General features: G+C 24.4%; 1 protein-coding gene across 1 annotated transcript in view; it reads right to left on the bottom strand.

The window, feature by feature from the left end:
• Window positions 1–538: 538 nt before the first annotated feature.
• The window catches only part of LOC136073970 (uncharacterized), a 29,973-nt gene continuing 12,815 nt past the window's right edge, over window positions 539–17,696 (bottom strand). The window contains exon 3 of the mRNA XM_065789304.1: window positions 539–1,179. Coding sequence (XP_065645376.1) covers window positions 539–1,179 — 641 coding nt within the window. The remainder of the gene's footprint in view (window positions 1,180–17,696) is intronic.

Raw genomic sequence — 17,696 nt, 5'->3', positions numbered from 1 at the left:
TTCAATATAACTTTACAAACATTTTTTTAAGTTTTAAAACCTTAGAAAAATATTCAAAATAATTAAATAAATAAAATATAACAAAAATTAATCTAGTTTTTATTTATATTAATTATAATTATATATTTCACGATCAATGTAATAAACATTATAATTAATGTTAATTAAAAAATAAACTTAAGAAAAAACTCAAACATCCATTTTGAAAAAATATAATATCAACGTTATTATTATTAATATTATTAAATAAAAACTATAAAATTTATAATATAAAATTATGACTAACAACGATAATAATAATAATAATAATAATAATAATAATAATAATAATAATAATATATATATATATTATAATAGTTATAATTGTTTATTATTAATATATTTTAAGACAAATTAATTATTTTATCCTTTAATAATAAAAATTTATTAAACTTTTAAATAATATTAAAATTAATTCGTATATTTTAAAACATATTTAATTATAAATAATATATTAAATATTTCATTAATTAATTTATAATTATTGTTTATATTTTATTTAAGATATTAAACATTTTTTTCGTGTTATAAAGTTTTTTAATTCATCGAGGTTTTTAAAATCTTTTCCACGGTACCCGATCCACGACACCTTGACATTCGAACGACGAATCCATTCACAAATCTCTTCAATGAAATCGATGTCGTTGTGAAGTGAAAGACGTAATCCTTCACAAAGATTAATCCACGGAAGAAAATTTTCTTCAAAATCTTTTTTCGTCATTAAATCACTTAAGATGTTTATCTCTAACATTTCAATCTTATCTTTCGGTTTCCATCCTTCGAATTTAATTGGACAATGAAAGATGACATAGGGAACATTTGTCGAACATTGAATTATAAGATTTTTTTCTTCATCATTTAAAATATTTTTATCAACATATAACCTCGATAACTTTCTTCCAGATTTAATGTAATGATTTACGAAATAATTTTCACAAGAAGTTTTGTAAGAAGTTTTTCCATTGCGAATCGAAATCTCCCACTCTCGTTTATCGACGATAAATTTTATTTCATCAGTAAATGATGATTGACTTTCATAAAAACATTCAATGAATAAATTAACGTAATAAGTTTCAAGTTCAAATTTACGTTGATTATAGAATTTAATTTCACTTTGACGAGATAATCTAAGTAGACGATCTAAAGAAAAAATAAATATTATATATAAATAAACAACAAATAATAAATTAAATAATAATCGAAATTATAAAACGTAATATACATTAAAATAATCTAGATATTAATACATATATTTATATTAAATTATAATTAACTAAAAAATTATATACAATATATTATTATGAAATACATTACATAATAATATTATATACATTAATATAAACATTAGGATCATAAATGAAAAAAAATTATACTATACACATTAATATTAAATTAGGATCGTATATAAAAAAAATTAAAACGATGAAATTTTCAATATAATAATTCTTTATTAAAAATTATAAAAAAACTTTCATTTGTTTGAACATAATTTATATCACATTTTTATAACAAAATAGTTTCATTTTATCATAAATCTAACATACTAAAAATAATATAAAAATCATATTTATAATATTAATGAAAACATAAAAATTAATTTATGTTATTTAACAATATAATAAAACAAATGTTATTTAAACACAGATTTGGAGTGAAATGAATGTTTTTATAAATCGAATTTGTAATTTTAAATTTAGAACTTCGAAAATCTCCTTCGTCAATCATTTAAATTAAGTTGTGTGAATAAATTATACAGAACTCAAAGAGTGAGAGTTTAAATATTTGTTTATTCGAATTCGACGTTGATTGGAAACTTTAAAAAAAAAGCGCTTTAAGAACAGTATATACTTTGTAATTATTGATAAAGTTTATAACAAAAACATTTGATATAATATTCATACAATCGCAATAATAAACAATATATTTTTCGTTAAAGCATAGCTACAAAGCTATGGTTACCAGATATCCGATTTTTACGCAGAAGTGCCAAACCTATTTTTATTTTGTTCCTAAAGGCGCTCCAAGAAGCCTATACAGACCGTATAGGTCTTACCACTATTAAAATCAAGATTTTCACGATGTTACCCTACGTACAAACATTTATATGTTTTATAGTTGCTATAAAACATAAATGATTTTAGAAATAAAAAAGCAACAAACTTAGATAAGATAAAAATCGATAATATAATCAATCAAATTTAAAATTTCTTTCGTAAAAATATTTTTAAAACAAATATAACAAATATAAGTTTTATCACTGAAAAAAAAAAGTTATTTCACGACACTTAGCATTTTATAAATATATTTATAAAATGGTATTTTTATGAACTTTAAATATTTAATATTAATGTGTATTCTTAAGCCAAAGTAATTAAGGCTCTCGGCGTATTTAAACATCTGTTGTAAGCAAAAAAAAATTTAATGAACTTTCTGGAATAATGACTGAATTTAGATGAAATTGTACCAACTGTTAAATTAACAGTTGGTACATGTTCATTTTAAATGGACAGTTCATACCAATAAAAAAATAATAAAAAAAAAAAGAAAAAAGAAAGTCAATCAAAGATGAAAAGAAAGTCAGTGAAAAATACAGTCTGTTGAAAATACAATTAACACCCGAGTTATGTTGAAAATTATATATATTATATTTATTACCGATATATAATATAAACTTTATAATAATTAATTTTAATTTATTTAAATTCATTAATTTCCAAAAAAAGTGAAAAACATCAGCTTATTCTTTTTAATATATTATATTAAGAAGAATAAGCTGAAGTTGTTTACTTTTTTTGCACTTTTCTCTTGTTATTTTATAAAAAAAAAAAATTACTTTATATAAAATTTATTTTTGTTTAAACTTAGTTTCGAAACAAAACTTTTAACAAATAATTAAATATCTAATGAAATATACTTACGAAGTTTAAGAAGTTTCGTAACCAATGTTAATCAATAAACAATGATAACAAAATGACATTTTAAAACTCGATCATCGAACTTTAAAAATCTTTTGACAAATTCGAACAAAACAAAGGAAATTCGTATTGCTAATAGATATTGTAGTATATTGTAACTACCGCAACCGGTAAAAAAAAATATTTGTGATATTTCAAGATCAAATTTTTTGATCACATTTTATAAAATGACTGTAAATCACGTTTGAAGTTTGAAAATATGTAGATTATTAATTTAGACATTTTCATTGGAGAACATAAACTAATAATTTTAAAGATTTTCTATGAAATAAAATAATATAAGAACGATAAGAATTAAAAAAAAACTTTCTTTGACAACATTATCGTCATTTTAAAGTCACTAAGAGATAAGTGAAATACACATTATTTTAAAAGGGAATAAATTCGCACGACTTTTTTACATTGATCAGATCCAAGATTAAAGTTTGTGTTTTTATATTGTCATTTAAACAAAATTAAATGCATTTCGCACATGACTTGTGTGAGATTTTACAAAAAAAGGATTGCCAATTACTAGGTTAAAAAAATAGCGAAAACACACGGAAAAAAGGTTTTATAGAAAATACTTTGTATGTGTGACTGCTTAAAACTGGTTTTTTAGGACACATTATAAGTGGTTAAAGCATATTTTAAACTTAAGAATAATTTAAATTTATTGTTTTATGTTTGCTTAAAGTAAATATTTAAAAAACTTTGGGCGATACTAATTCGTTGATTGAACTTTTTTCGGACGCAGTTTGTCGTTTATTATAATGAAATTCCCAAAATAAGAAAAATAAAAATGTTAATACAAGATGTTTATACTTTTTAAAAACAATTATTAAACCTCAAATGTTTTAAAATTTTACAAAAATTTTTAAAAATTTCATTCTAATACATTTTGCCTTTTTTTGTTCTCTCAGCTTAAATTAACACGTTTTTTTGTGATATTGGGTCAAATCATTATATTTAAACCAATTTGATGAAAACTTTGTGAGTCACCATCTCTGATTTTCCTGATTCTTCATATTGTTATATGCATTATGTAGATACGTTATATTTGAAACTTCAGACTTCCAAGTAAAACAGTTCAGAAAATACAGCCTTAGAAACATGACATGGTGGCACCCCTCGATTTACAAATGGTCAAAGCAGACTACTTTAGAGCTGTATAAATTTTTTCTCACTTCCAACAAGTGTCTCAGTTTTTCTAGAACTATTTTCTGGATAGCTCTCTCTTTAAAAAAGTGGTTTTTATTAAACTGTATTAAATTAGAAAAAAACCTCCTCAACTTTGGAAAAATTCCTAAATTTGCTAAATTATGCCAAAATAAAACTAACTGTAGCATTTTACTATTCATCCACAAGTCTTTACAGATAAGTTTTCTGATTAGGTACTACTGTCTGCAATAAGTGGGCAAAATATAGGCAGCTTGTTGCAGTTTAGAACTCAAATATATATAAAAGCAAAACATCCATTAGCCAAAAAAGTCAAATTTTCTAACACTTTGTTTTGATCTAAGATTAACAGCAAATAAGACCATTAGACCCAACTATCTGAAAATGTAAACATTATAAACTTGTCAAATTCACACCAAAAATGCATTTTTAAATAACTCTATTTTTCATATCAGAGGTTGAATGCGTTACTAGAGACCAGTGCCCCTCTAATCTGCCTGCTGGCCTATTTGAAGAGTGCAACTAATAATAAGTCATTTCTTAATAAAAAGAAAGATTGCTGAATGCTCTCTCATTGATCTGGTCTTTGTAGAAGATAGGGGCACAAATAAAGGGGGGGCAGTAACTTTTTAGAGACCTTCATTATGGTTCAAATGAAAGTCTCTAAATTAATTTAGATATTTAGATACTTAATATCTAAATATCTAAATTAATTTTAAATTGAAATCGTTATTTCTTTAAATTCTATTTTATTATAGGTAATCAGTGGTCTTTTCTGAATCTAAATTTGAATTTGAAATAATCTGAATTTAAACTTATTTTGTAATTGACGGTAATTGATTGTGCTTAAATATGTATTCAAAAATTTTTTTTCAATAAATTTCTTCAGTTTTCATAATGGTTTGTCATTATTATAAAAAAAAAACCCATCTGCCTCATATACTTTAAAAGATATTAATTCTAATTTTGCCCACTTATTGCAGACAGTAGTAGCTAATCTAAAAACTTATCTGTAAAGTCTTGTGGATGAATAGTAAAATGCTACAGTAAGGGGGGCCACTATGTCATGTTTCTAAGGCTATATTTTCTTAACCATTGTATTTGGAAGTCTGAAATTTCGAATTTAACCTAACTACATAATGCACATAACAATATGTAAAAATCAGGAAAATCAAAGATGGTGACCTGCAGGACATTGGTTGAAATATAATAATTTGACCCAATTATTTATCATCTATGACTCAAAATTATTCGATGAGTAAAAAATGTCTTCCTAACGCCACCAACTATTTATTTATTTATCAAACTATTTTTAAAAGTAATAATTATACATAACTCATAAATAAAACTAAAACAGTAGAGAATTAACAAAAAAATTTCACTGCTTTAAAAATATAAAAATCATCCTTTACGAATAAATTATTTACACTTTAAGTATTAAAATGTTGTTAACTGTCTAAATAAAAACAAAATAAGCAATAAATCCAACAACAACACAAGAAAACATATAACAAAAGAATTCCTCTCAATGTCCTTAAAAATCAAAGATAGATAAATAATATGTTAAAAAAATTTTTTACATGTATACTGATAACATATTATATATTGTCATAACAAGTATTAATCTTTATATTTACTGTATAAATTTCTTTGTTCAGTTTATGCTTGCTTTTTAGCAGATATTTTTGCAGATATTTGGTTAGAAAAAAACTTGTATGATTACCAATTTTCAGGGGAGGATCCAGCATTTTTTGGTCTTTGAGATTGTAATGATTGGAGCTTGGGAACAAAAAAATATCAAAATTTTTGCCCCACACCTGAGAGCTCACAGGCTCCAATCATCGCAGTTTTTTTGCAAAGCATCCTAGTTTGACATAAGTATAAACATATAAATGTTTGGAGTTTGCTCCATGTCTGGAAGTTAGCTATCTTAAAGACCGAAAAAAGCTGGATCTGCCCCTGCCAACTTGTTGTCATTCTCTCAAGTCAAAAAATAATGCCAGCTATTACAAATGTTAGGAAATTAGAGATGTTCAGAAACTTAGAAATAAATTGTTTCAGTCATGCAATAAGATAAAACATGATAATATTATTCTTGTTTACACCAAAACAGGGAAAACCAAAAAAACTAAAGCAACAAATGAAAAAAGTAGAAAAATTGCTACACAATACTACATCAACCAAAACCATTCAAAAAATCTTGTTTGTAAGACATTTTTCTGACAAATAATATTTCCTATTTAGGGAAATCGACTTAATGGTGTGTTACCTCGCCAATATTTATCCGGTGAATTAGCTAAGAAAACTCGTGATGGAAACAGACGAGGAACAAAAAACAACGTTAAACAAAGCCATTAGAAGTTTTACTTCAAGTCTTTGAGTTGCAGAAAGTCATTATGGTCGCAAGAAATATGTAAAACTTTATCTTCTAACATGTTTAAAAAGTATTAAGTTGTACAATACTTTCTAAAAGTCACTTTTGATTGATCTTTCTATTTCTTATAAGAAATATTTTCTATTTTTTATAAGAAACATTTTTTATTTCTTATGAGAAACATTTTGTATACAAAATATTTTACAGAGTATTTGTTGGTGAATTTAATTCATTTCTTTCCATTTGAACCGCCTGCTTCTGATACTTGCACATTTGGTAATGATTAAAAATTGCATTTGTATTGGAAAGGCTGATTATTTAATTAAGCTGAAAATTCACAAGAGTTACGATACAAGAAACACTTTACTCAAGGCAACTTAGCTTCTATAATTTCGGCCTGTATGATTTGAATAGCAAATTAAACTCTTACACCTGGTTAGAATTCCAATCAGGTAGAGGATCAAATGATGTTGCCAGTGCAGTGTATCATTTTCTAACAATACTTATGCCAAAATCATTGCATTTCATGAATGATTTTGACACACTTCGTTTAGTAAGTAATGGAGGTAGAGGTCAAAATAAAAACAATATTGTGTTAGCAATGACACAATTTTGGCTGTTTAATTCATCAAATCATATAAAGAAAGTTTTTCCAGTGAGAAGACATACTTATTTACCATGTGGTAGATTATTTGACAGGATTGAAAAGATCTGAAAGCAAAGAATGAAATACTAGAGCCAGGTGGTTTTTGTGCAATTTTTTAAGTCATTGTAATATTGTAAACAGACTTAATTTAAAATAGTTTGTAAAAGACAGGAAAATGTCATCCATTTGACCTATAAACCTTTTGTTGGATTTTAACAATTTAAAAGATTTATATTAAGTAAAAAGTTCACAAACATAGAAAATAGAGAAAAGAAACATGCGTTCAATCCAATAAATATAATGGAAAATCATTATATTAGTTCAGCAAAGCTTAAAAATCATTTACTATTGTTTATGGGGCTGAATGGAAAACATATACATAATATATATACATGGCCCAGGAGTTTTTACATCTCTCTGTCTGATACCGGCTTTACCCTTCTTGCCAACTTAATACAAAATTTGTCATGCCATCCTAAAAACTCTTTTTTCTGGCATTTTTGTCAGGTAATTTTTTTTTTACCAATATTAAATTAAAAAGAATTAAAAAGAAGTGAATTATCAGGTTTTGCAAATACACTCCTCAAAGGTTCTTAGTTGTTTACTGCAACAACAAAAAAAGTTGTCAAATAAATAACTTTAGTTTTTATCGTAAATACAATAAGATACAGCTATATAAATTTTAGAACAGATTTCATAAATTTTTTTACAAAAGTTTTTTCTCATGCAAACCTAAAATCAAAAAGGTTGAAAAAAACAACCTAAAATAAATAACTTTAGGGTCATTCAATATAAAATGGCCCCAGGATAGCACCAAGTTCAAAGCAGATTTGCTTTGAACTTCAACTACCCACATATTTTATGAAAAACAACAACAAACAAAACATAATCCATAAAATTTGAACTTGATCTGCTAAAAAGTTATGAATTGATGAATAATGTTTTATAACCAAAATTTGAATATCTGAAATTTAGATTAGAACTTGTTGACTTTTGACAAACCATAACTTTATAAATAAAAGAGGTTATTGCTTGAAATTTTGTATAGTTATAGTATTTTACCCAAATAATTCATTTCAGGTGATAACCTTTTTTATTTACAAGATAAAGTCAAAAATCTATTATGAGTTCTGGAAACTTAAATTTATTGGATATATAAATTTCTTAGTTAGAAGAGTAGGATAGTTTATTATCATGTAGTTTGTTAGTTAAAATGGAATCTCATTATGTAAAATTATCATCCAAATGAAATTATTTATCATTCACATACAATTTTATAAGAAACATGAACTACACAAACTAATATTTTCTTTTTAAAGAATATATGATGTTTTATCCGAAAACATCATTTAGCAACTGATTTAAACAAATCCTAATCAAACATTACCTTGCTGAAAATAATAACACTAACATAATTGTGTCTCTTATGAATATAATATATATTTATAAACAGATTTCAATTTTTATCAAAACATTTTCATCATAATTTATAAATAGATTTCATCAAAATAAATTTTGATACTTAAAAGATACAGCTATATAAATTTTAGAACAGATTTCATAAAATTTTAACAGTTTTTTTTAAAAATCTGTTTTTAAATTTGTTTACAAAAGTTTCTCTTATGCATACCTAAAATCAAAAAGGTTAAAAAAAAAGAAACTTAAAATAAATAACTTTAGGGTCATTCCATATCAAATGGCCTCAGGATAGTACCTCAGATTTGCTTCGAACTTCAACTACCCACATATTTTATGAAAAAAAAAAACAACAACAAACAAAACATAATCCATAAAATTTGAACTTGATCTGCCTAAAAGTTATGAATAAATGAATAATTTTTTAAACTAAAATTTGAATATCTGAAATTTACAGTAGAATTTGTTGATTTTTGACAAACCATAACTTTATATATAAAAGAGGTTATCGCTTGAAATTTTGTATAGTTAAAGTATTTTACCCAAATAATCCATTTCAGGTGATAATCTTTTTTATTTACAAGATAAAAATCTAGAGTTCTAGAAACTAAAATTTCATGGAAATATAAATTTCTTAGTTAATATTGATTCAAATAAAACTTTTGACAGGTTGGTTAACCAAGTTAAAAATTTCAGAATTTATTCTTTTACAAAATCTGCGATAGTTGAAATTTGAAACCATTCTGAGCAGATTTCATATCGAATGACTTTTTATCTAAAAACATCTAAAAGAGCATGTGATTTTAAAATTATTATTTATTTTTAACTTATGCCATTATACAAAAAACAAAAATGGTTAAAAAAAATCCAAAGTAAAAATAACTTTATCTAAAAACACCTAAAGGAGTCCATGTGATGTGATTTTAAAATCAATCTAACCAGTAAAGAACATGGAAATTGAGTAATATTTTATGCAATAAAAAGTGATGCAATCATTATTATAACAACAATTATTATATACTCATATTTAATCTAAAGGATAAATAAGTTATTTCGCTTTGTACAAAATCACAGAATAATTGTTAGAAAAAACTTTCTCATGTTAGCTTTCAAACTTAGTTTTTTCCTATTTTCTATATGTATATTTTCTTTATTTCAAGATACTCACTTATAGCTTAGATAATTGCACTGGTGGGCTCTAAAAACTCTATTCAATATTATCAATTTTAATTTATCTATTTATTAAACTAAATTCAATCAATCAGACTTTACTTTTTTACTAGAAATTTTATATAATAAGGCTTTAGTTATATTAATTATGGTTATTCATTCCATGTACCTAAATGCACCAATAACATACAAGATCACACTAAGGCGTAATGATAGAAATTAAAAAAATAAATTAGGGCCCTAATGACAAGTTTTTGTTTTTTTTTGAAGTAGGGGGGGTTCTCATATTGGGTAAGTTGATCCATTAGCCACGGCACTGGATCAACTTACCCAATATGAGAAAACGATTATGTGAGATGGATAGAGTTGTGTTACTAATGATCTGATTATTGCTTACAGTGCATATGATGGATTAAAGTCTAAACTTTATGCATAACTGATTGTGCATTAAATAAAAAAACAACTAAGTATTGTAACATACTTTTTGTATTTTCATTAAAGATCTTAAGGAAACCCACAACGAAGTATTCACTGTGGTAACAAATAATGAAAATAAGATTAAAAAAAACAACAGATTTTTACAAAGAAATTTATACAAATCTTTTTTTATATGGGTGTTTTGAACATTATTTAAATCTTTTAGAAAAGGAAGTAACACACCCAGATGTATTAAACATGTGGTTGAAGTGCAGAAGTACTTTCACAATACACATCAACCACCAACCACAGTAAATAATATTTTGTATTTGTGGATTATTAACTTCAAGTATAAAAAATATATAAAAGTTTAAGATTAACTATTAAAAAACAAGAAGCACGCATGCACATACAAAAGAAGCACGCACGCTACATAGTTATTGGACGTGTTTTAACTATTTAAATAAAAATCTGGAAACTTATATTTTGTATTTAGTTGGTTCAAAAAAACGGTTCAAAAAACTGAAATTGCTGAGTTAATGTAACGAGTCGAAAAAGTAGAGAAATTGCAAGAAGATCAAAGAACATCAAGAGAAGATTAAAATTTTGGAGATTAAATTAAGTTTAGTTAAAGTTGAAGACAAGGCATTAAAGAAAAAGGTCAAGAATTTAGAAAAAAATTCTACAATGTCAGAAGAAAATCCAATATTAAGTTTTAGTAGCCTTTTTAAAATGGCAAACAAACCTAATGTTCCTGCAGTTGATGTTATTAGTGCAATGACAGTTGAGCGAAATGATATAAAACATTAAGAAAAAAATGTTGTTATATTTGGCATAACAGAGTCAAACAAACTTGATATTAATGAAAAAGAATTGGATAATAAAGGAGCCGTTTTAATGGTATTTGAGGAGATTGGCGCTGATAACCAAGTTTTACATAGTAGATTAGCACTAAAACTTGAAGCATGTGGCTTTACATTTGTCATTAAAGTGGATAATTTCTTTTTTAACTGATAAGAAGCAAAGAGTTATACGTGGAGAAAGTGTATCATCATGGGTGGACATAGTAAGCGGTGTACCACAAGGTTCTGTGCTTGGTTTAATATTATTTTTAATATACATTAATGATCTTCCAAGTCAACTTACAAATCAACTGTTGTTGCATGCAGATTTTAAAGTAATGGTTGAAGTTAATAATGAAACGAATGCACAGGCGTATTAATTTCAAATGAATTAAAATGGGAATCACAAATTAAAATTGCATCGTCTATTGCAAAATATAAATTTGGTATAATATGCAAATCATTTAAGTATAAAGATAGTGAATTAATAAAATTGCTGTTTTGTAGTTAAATATGCCCACATTTAGAATTTGTAATACAGGTATGGAGTCCTTATCTTGAAAAAGATATAAACATATTAGAAAAAAATCAAAAACATGTAATTAAATCTGTACCTGAGCTATATCATCTATTATACAATGAAAGACGAAAAAATATTGAAATTGACATCTTTAAAATAATGAAGAATACAAGGAGATCTCATACAAATGTACAACTGGTATTATCTCTATATATTATTGGCAAACGTAATAGTAGTAGTGTCCCTTTGAGCATGTTTGACACGAAACCCTTAACAGCTATTGCAACCGAGGTAATGGCAAGAAAGAGTTGCAGTACTTGGTTTTAAAAGAAAACGTGAACAATTTAAACTTCAAGAGAATTTTGTATTTGAAAATATTGCATATTTTCAAGTTTTATAGAGATTTTATACAAAGATTTATAATGATATTATAACCTTGAACAAACAAAAAATTTTTTAAAAAAGCTGAAAATTCTGAAAATATCAAAAAATGGGGTAAAGCTTGTTGCTTGAGATACTTATGTCATTTTAGTTTTACATTTCACGTTTTCTACAACTAAGTTGAGTTTGTGCAAGGAAAATAAGTATATAACATAATATAAAATCTATAGAACTATAAAGTTGTCTTGTTTTACTTTTTAAGTAACAAGAATTAAAAAGTAAGCTGATGATTTGAACTTGCCATGCGGTGACCTTTACTTTTTTTAAACAGTATGGGGGTTATATATTTTTTATATAACAATGGGGGTTTAAAAAATATGTTTTTTATTAAGAACATAATTGAAAATTTGAATTTTATATTTGCATAATTTAATTTAATTTTAACATAACATAACATCACATAACATAATTTAATATTATTATACACCATTTTATTTAAATCAAAATTTTTAAAAATAATAAAAAGTCAACTCAGACGATTTTAACTGATAATGCACAAGACACTGCAAATGAAATATCGTTCAATCTTCTATTATCATTATCATAAATAATATAATTTTTGAATATACTTTTATTTATAAATAGTATGCGCTTTTTAATTTTTCAATCTGTTTTTAAAGTTTCTAAAATTTATTTTTTTTTACAATTATATAATGTTGGTTTTAATTTCTAATTTATCTTGATCTTTGAAATAAGTTTTGAAAAAATTTATTATTTTCAAATTATTATTTTGTTTTATGAAATATTTTACTAATTGTTTGATTGCTTTAAATTGTATTTAATTTTTGATTACTATTTTTGATTATGATTGTATTTTTTTTAATATTTATTTTAGTCAATTAAGTTGTAACAATCTCAGCAACAATCGCTGCTGCACCCCCTTATCTGTAACTGGTAAATAAATGATTTAAAGCTTTTATAGTTTAGTATGCAACTAAAATATCATTCAGCTATTTCAGCAATCATATATAAAAATTACCCCTTATCTATATATCTATCCCACATCCTATAGTGCACACAGGGTGGGGGTCCATAATAGGGGAAAAAATTTACTTTATTTCATTAAAGGGAAAAGGATTACCTTTACTAAAAGTAAATTGGGCGGAATTAGAGTGGGCAGGGTAAAATATATAACTCGATCTACCAATAGAAGATGTAGGTAATGTTTTTAGTTTAATATGTATATTTTTATTAATCTTTTTTGTTAAATTTTGTTTGTTTTTAACTTCCATCCAATCCAAACAAAAATTAGTTCCTATTTATTAGATAATATTATTTATTATATATATAAATTAGACCTTTTAGGTTTTTACCATATTATAATACAATAAACTAAACCTTTATATCTTTGCATGTTGTGTAGATGAAACAGTTGATTGACGCTCTGTTTTAATTTGACTACCAGCTTCTTGTAATGACATTTAAATCCATCTAAAATATAACATTGATCAAATTTATATCTAAATTATATATATATATATATATATATATATATATATATATATATATATATATATATATATATATATATATATATATATATATATATATATATATATATATATATATATATATATATATATATATATATATATACACACTCTTAGTCGGTGTTTAGGGGGACACGTTTTTTTGTTCCCGTAAATGCCTTTTTTTTACTATTTTTATCATATAGATCAGGAAGCTCCCTGATGAAGGTACTGATGGTGAAACAACTTGTTGAAGAAACTTTGATAAGTGTTTTTAGTAATTTATATATATATATATATATATATATAAATAAAAATTAATAATATAAAATATATAATTATATAACATTTAAACTTCAAATGGAGAGACCTATATATATATATATATATATATATATATTTATTTACATATATATATATATATATATATATATATATATATATATACATATATATATACATATATATATATATATATTTACATATTTATATATATATATATATATATATATATACATATATATATATATATATATATATATATATATATATATATATATATATATATATATATATATATATATAAATATATATATATATATATATCAGGCCTTGTTACGAAATTTTGCTGCGTAGCGAAAACGCGTAGCGCATTTCTAAAGACCAACTCAGCAAATATATTTTGCATCGTTAGAAGTTATATTGCGTCACTAGCGTCTTTTCAAGTACCGCATTGGCATGAGTTATTTTATTAACGCGTGAAAATTATAGAAACAGTTTGGTTTTTTTACCATAAAGCTTACAAATAAAAATCTAAGTTTATTAAAAAAAATCATTTTTATTATTTTTTTCAAATATGAACTAAATTTTATTTTGAAAAAAATATTTTTTTCATGAAACGTAAAATATTTGTTTATTTTCTTATGATTTTATATTTGGTTTTTGGTTATTATTAACTGTTAATACATTTTTTCTTATTTAATTTGTGAACTCTTTTTAATAATGTTTTTAAACAATAAAGTTTTTTTTTGTTATTTATCAGTTACCGATAACATATTCGACATATAAAAGGAATTTGTATATTTAATTCCTTAAAGATAAAACTTAAAACACTTTTTTTTTTTTTTAACTAATTTTTAATAACAAAAAAAAAATTATGAAACAAACTGTTTCTTTAACAAAAAAATCTATTATTTTACAATTGCGGTTAAATTTACTTACGACTTTATTTCTTCGGAATAAACGTCACGTTAACGGTAATCAAAAGATAATTTAAATATTCTAAGATATAAGTTTTTGCGTCTAGCGCAAAACTGCTGACGCGTGGGATAAATCGCCTTTTCGCAAGCAAAATGGGAGCTGCGTAGCGCTTCTTAACAAGGCCTGATACAGATGGCCCACCACTTGTTTGAGCATTTTACATATACAAATATTTTAAATCGCTTTAAATCAGTTTTCATGTATTATATACATATAACTCGACAAGAAACTCTATTATCCCTGGTTACAGTTCTAAATATTCTACTATAGTGTCATCAGAAACTTAATTTTAAAAATCCACAAAACAATACCAATGAATTTTCCCATTGAACCAATAATACCACACCAAACCACTTGTCATTTTTACCCAATGAACTCTCCTGCTACAGTTGATCCAACAACAACCAAACCCTCTACAACAACTGAACAACCTGTGACAAGATCAACAAGAACAAGAAATACACCAGTAGGTATGTATGATATTTTGTAAAAAAAGACTTGTATAATGCTATTTATGTAAGTATCATTAATTACGTCTTGATTTTAAAGTATAACACTTAGTTTGTATATGTATGTATATATATATATATATATATATATATATATATATATATATATATATATATATATATATAAATATATATATATATATATTGCATAACAATGATTAGACATTTTTAACTACATATTTTTGTCATTAAAAACCAATATTTAATAAATAGAATGAGGTAATGAGTGGCATGATGAAATTTGGTAGTGAGTACTCTTTATATAAGAAATTTAAATACTAAATTGTGGGATTCAGCCCTTAGGAAAGAGGATACAGATCTACATTCAAACAAAAGGATTAAACATACAACATGTTATAAAACTAAAAACTTTAAAATTATTGTTAACAGAGAGAAAGATCAATTAGTTAATAAAGCAATCATTTATGCAATAGAAATTTGTGATAATCTGTGCATATGGATCTGACATCGATGTACGAAAAAAAATTAGATTCCTAACTGCAGCATATATCCTTGCTAAGCCACTGAAAATAGATATATCTCATATCTTATTTAAATGTTAAATTTAAATAAGATATGCAAAGTATATCTATTTTCTTCATGTTTTATTATTTTTATTTTAAAAAGTTGTTTAGAAGAATTATTTAAAGTAATAAATAATTTAAAAATAAAATAGCAAGGTTTATTTATACTATTGGCAAAAACATTATACTTTAATTTTTTATTACGTAGTTATTTTTTACATTTTTAAAAAAATACCTAGATAATACACAACTTAAAAAAAAAATTTTTACTAAAGCACTTTAATGAAAAAAATTTTAACTAATACGTCATAAATGACTATATAATTTTTTAGAACAATAGCTTTGTTTAAGGCATGATTATTGTATTTACAGTTGCATACATTCATAACAAAATACAACTGCAAAATATATAGCTACAACAGAAAATATAAAAGATAATAAATACAACTGTAAAATGTAAAAAAATTTTGTAAACTATTACTACAATAACATTTACTATAGCTATTAATCTTATAATACAATGTATTAACTAATATAATATCACTAACCAACGGACGACAACCATGTGTTTTTTACTGTATATACTTTTTGGTGTATTGATATCATCGAGTTTTTCGTTGCCGGAAAATAAGTTTTATAATTTAAGCGTAGTTGACATTTAATCTATAAATAATTTTAAGTAATATTTGGTGTAGGCATATAAGTCCACTTGTTTATTCTGAAGTCATTATTTTGAAGTATGAAAATGGAGAAAAATGGCAACTGTTTTCCGGGAAAGTAAATCGCTTCAAGATAGAATAAGCGCCCTGCAAATACAGTTAGCAGCCGCCAACGAGAGCAAAGAAAACATGTTTTTGAATCTCCCTTTACCTGAATCCAGATTATTTAGTCTGTAAACTTCAAAGTAGAAGATTTTTCATCTTACAGCAATCATGGTAAGTAATATAGAATTCATTTGTACATTATAAAACTATTATGATGTTTAAAAAATAAACCTCAAACAAATTATCAATTAAGTCTGTAGTCCAAATTAATTTAAAGTTCTTTTTTCTAAAATGATTCACGAGAAAAGTAATCATAAAAAGATTTTTTTTTAAAAACAGGTTATAGTATGTGATAAAAAGAAAAATCCAATTTGTGTGGTTCACTTGTAGGACTATTTTTTTACAGTTTAAATTCAAATTTTACTAATAAAATTTTATTTTCAAATATTCAACAAATTTTTATAAAATATACTAATTTTGAAAAGCGAAAAAATGAAGTTATTTCAGGTCAACTTATAACAAGCTTAACTGCAGGGATACCTAAATTTAAAGTTTTTATACTATACTAAACATTGTATTTTCCAGATATTGACAAAAAACACACTTGCTTTATAACATGTTTTTTTTTTTTAATATATGGTCTGATAAATAAATTAGGTTTTAAATAAAGTAAATAAGTCTTTAACATGAATAGTTTTAAAACGGTTCAATATATTTAATTAAGTTATATATTGTAATAAATTTTTTCTATATAACTTAATTTATAATCTGCAAATAATTAAATATATAAAAAAAAGTTATGAATTGCAAAACAGAGTTTGAAAATAATGATCAATTTTGAGCAAGTAAAATTACTTTTAATTGATTTTAAATCTTTACATAAATTTTGTATAAAATGTATAAAAAAACTGGCTCCCTCAGTAAGGGTAACCATTGTCCCAGTTTTTACACATGAGAGTGCAGGGCCAAACTAATTAAAATTAGTTTAGCGCTGCACTCTCCTATGTAAAAACTGGGATAATGGTCACTCAAACCTCAGTAGATATTTGGAAATTTCATTTTATGGAACCAAATTTTACGCTGAAATTCTGTGCCACATTTTTTGAATTTTTTTTAGGTAGTGTTAGATAAACATTTTTTAAAGGCATTTCCTTTTAGAAATGTTTATAAAG

This window comes from Hydra vulgaris, chromosome 02 (assembly GCF_038396675.1).
Source record: "Hydra vulgaris chromosome 02, alternate assembly HydraT2T_AEP".
NCBI lineage: Eukaryota > Metazoa > Cnidaria > Hydrozoa > Anthoathecata > Hydridae > Hydra > Hydra vulgaris.
This window is presented reverse-complemented; position numbering and strand designations above follow the sequence as displayed.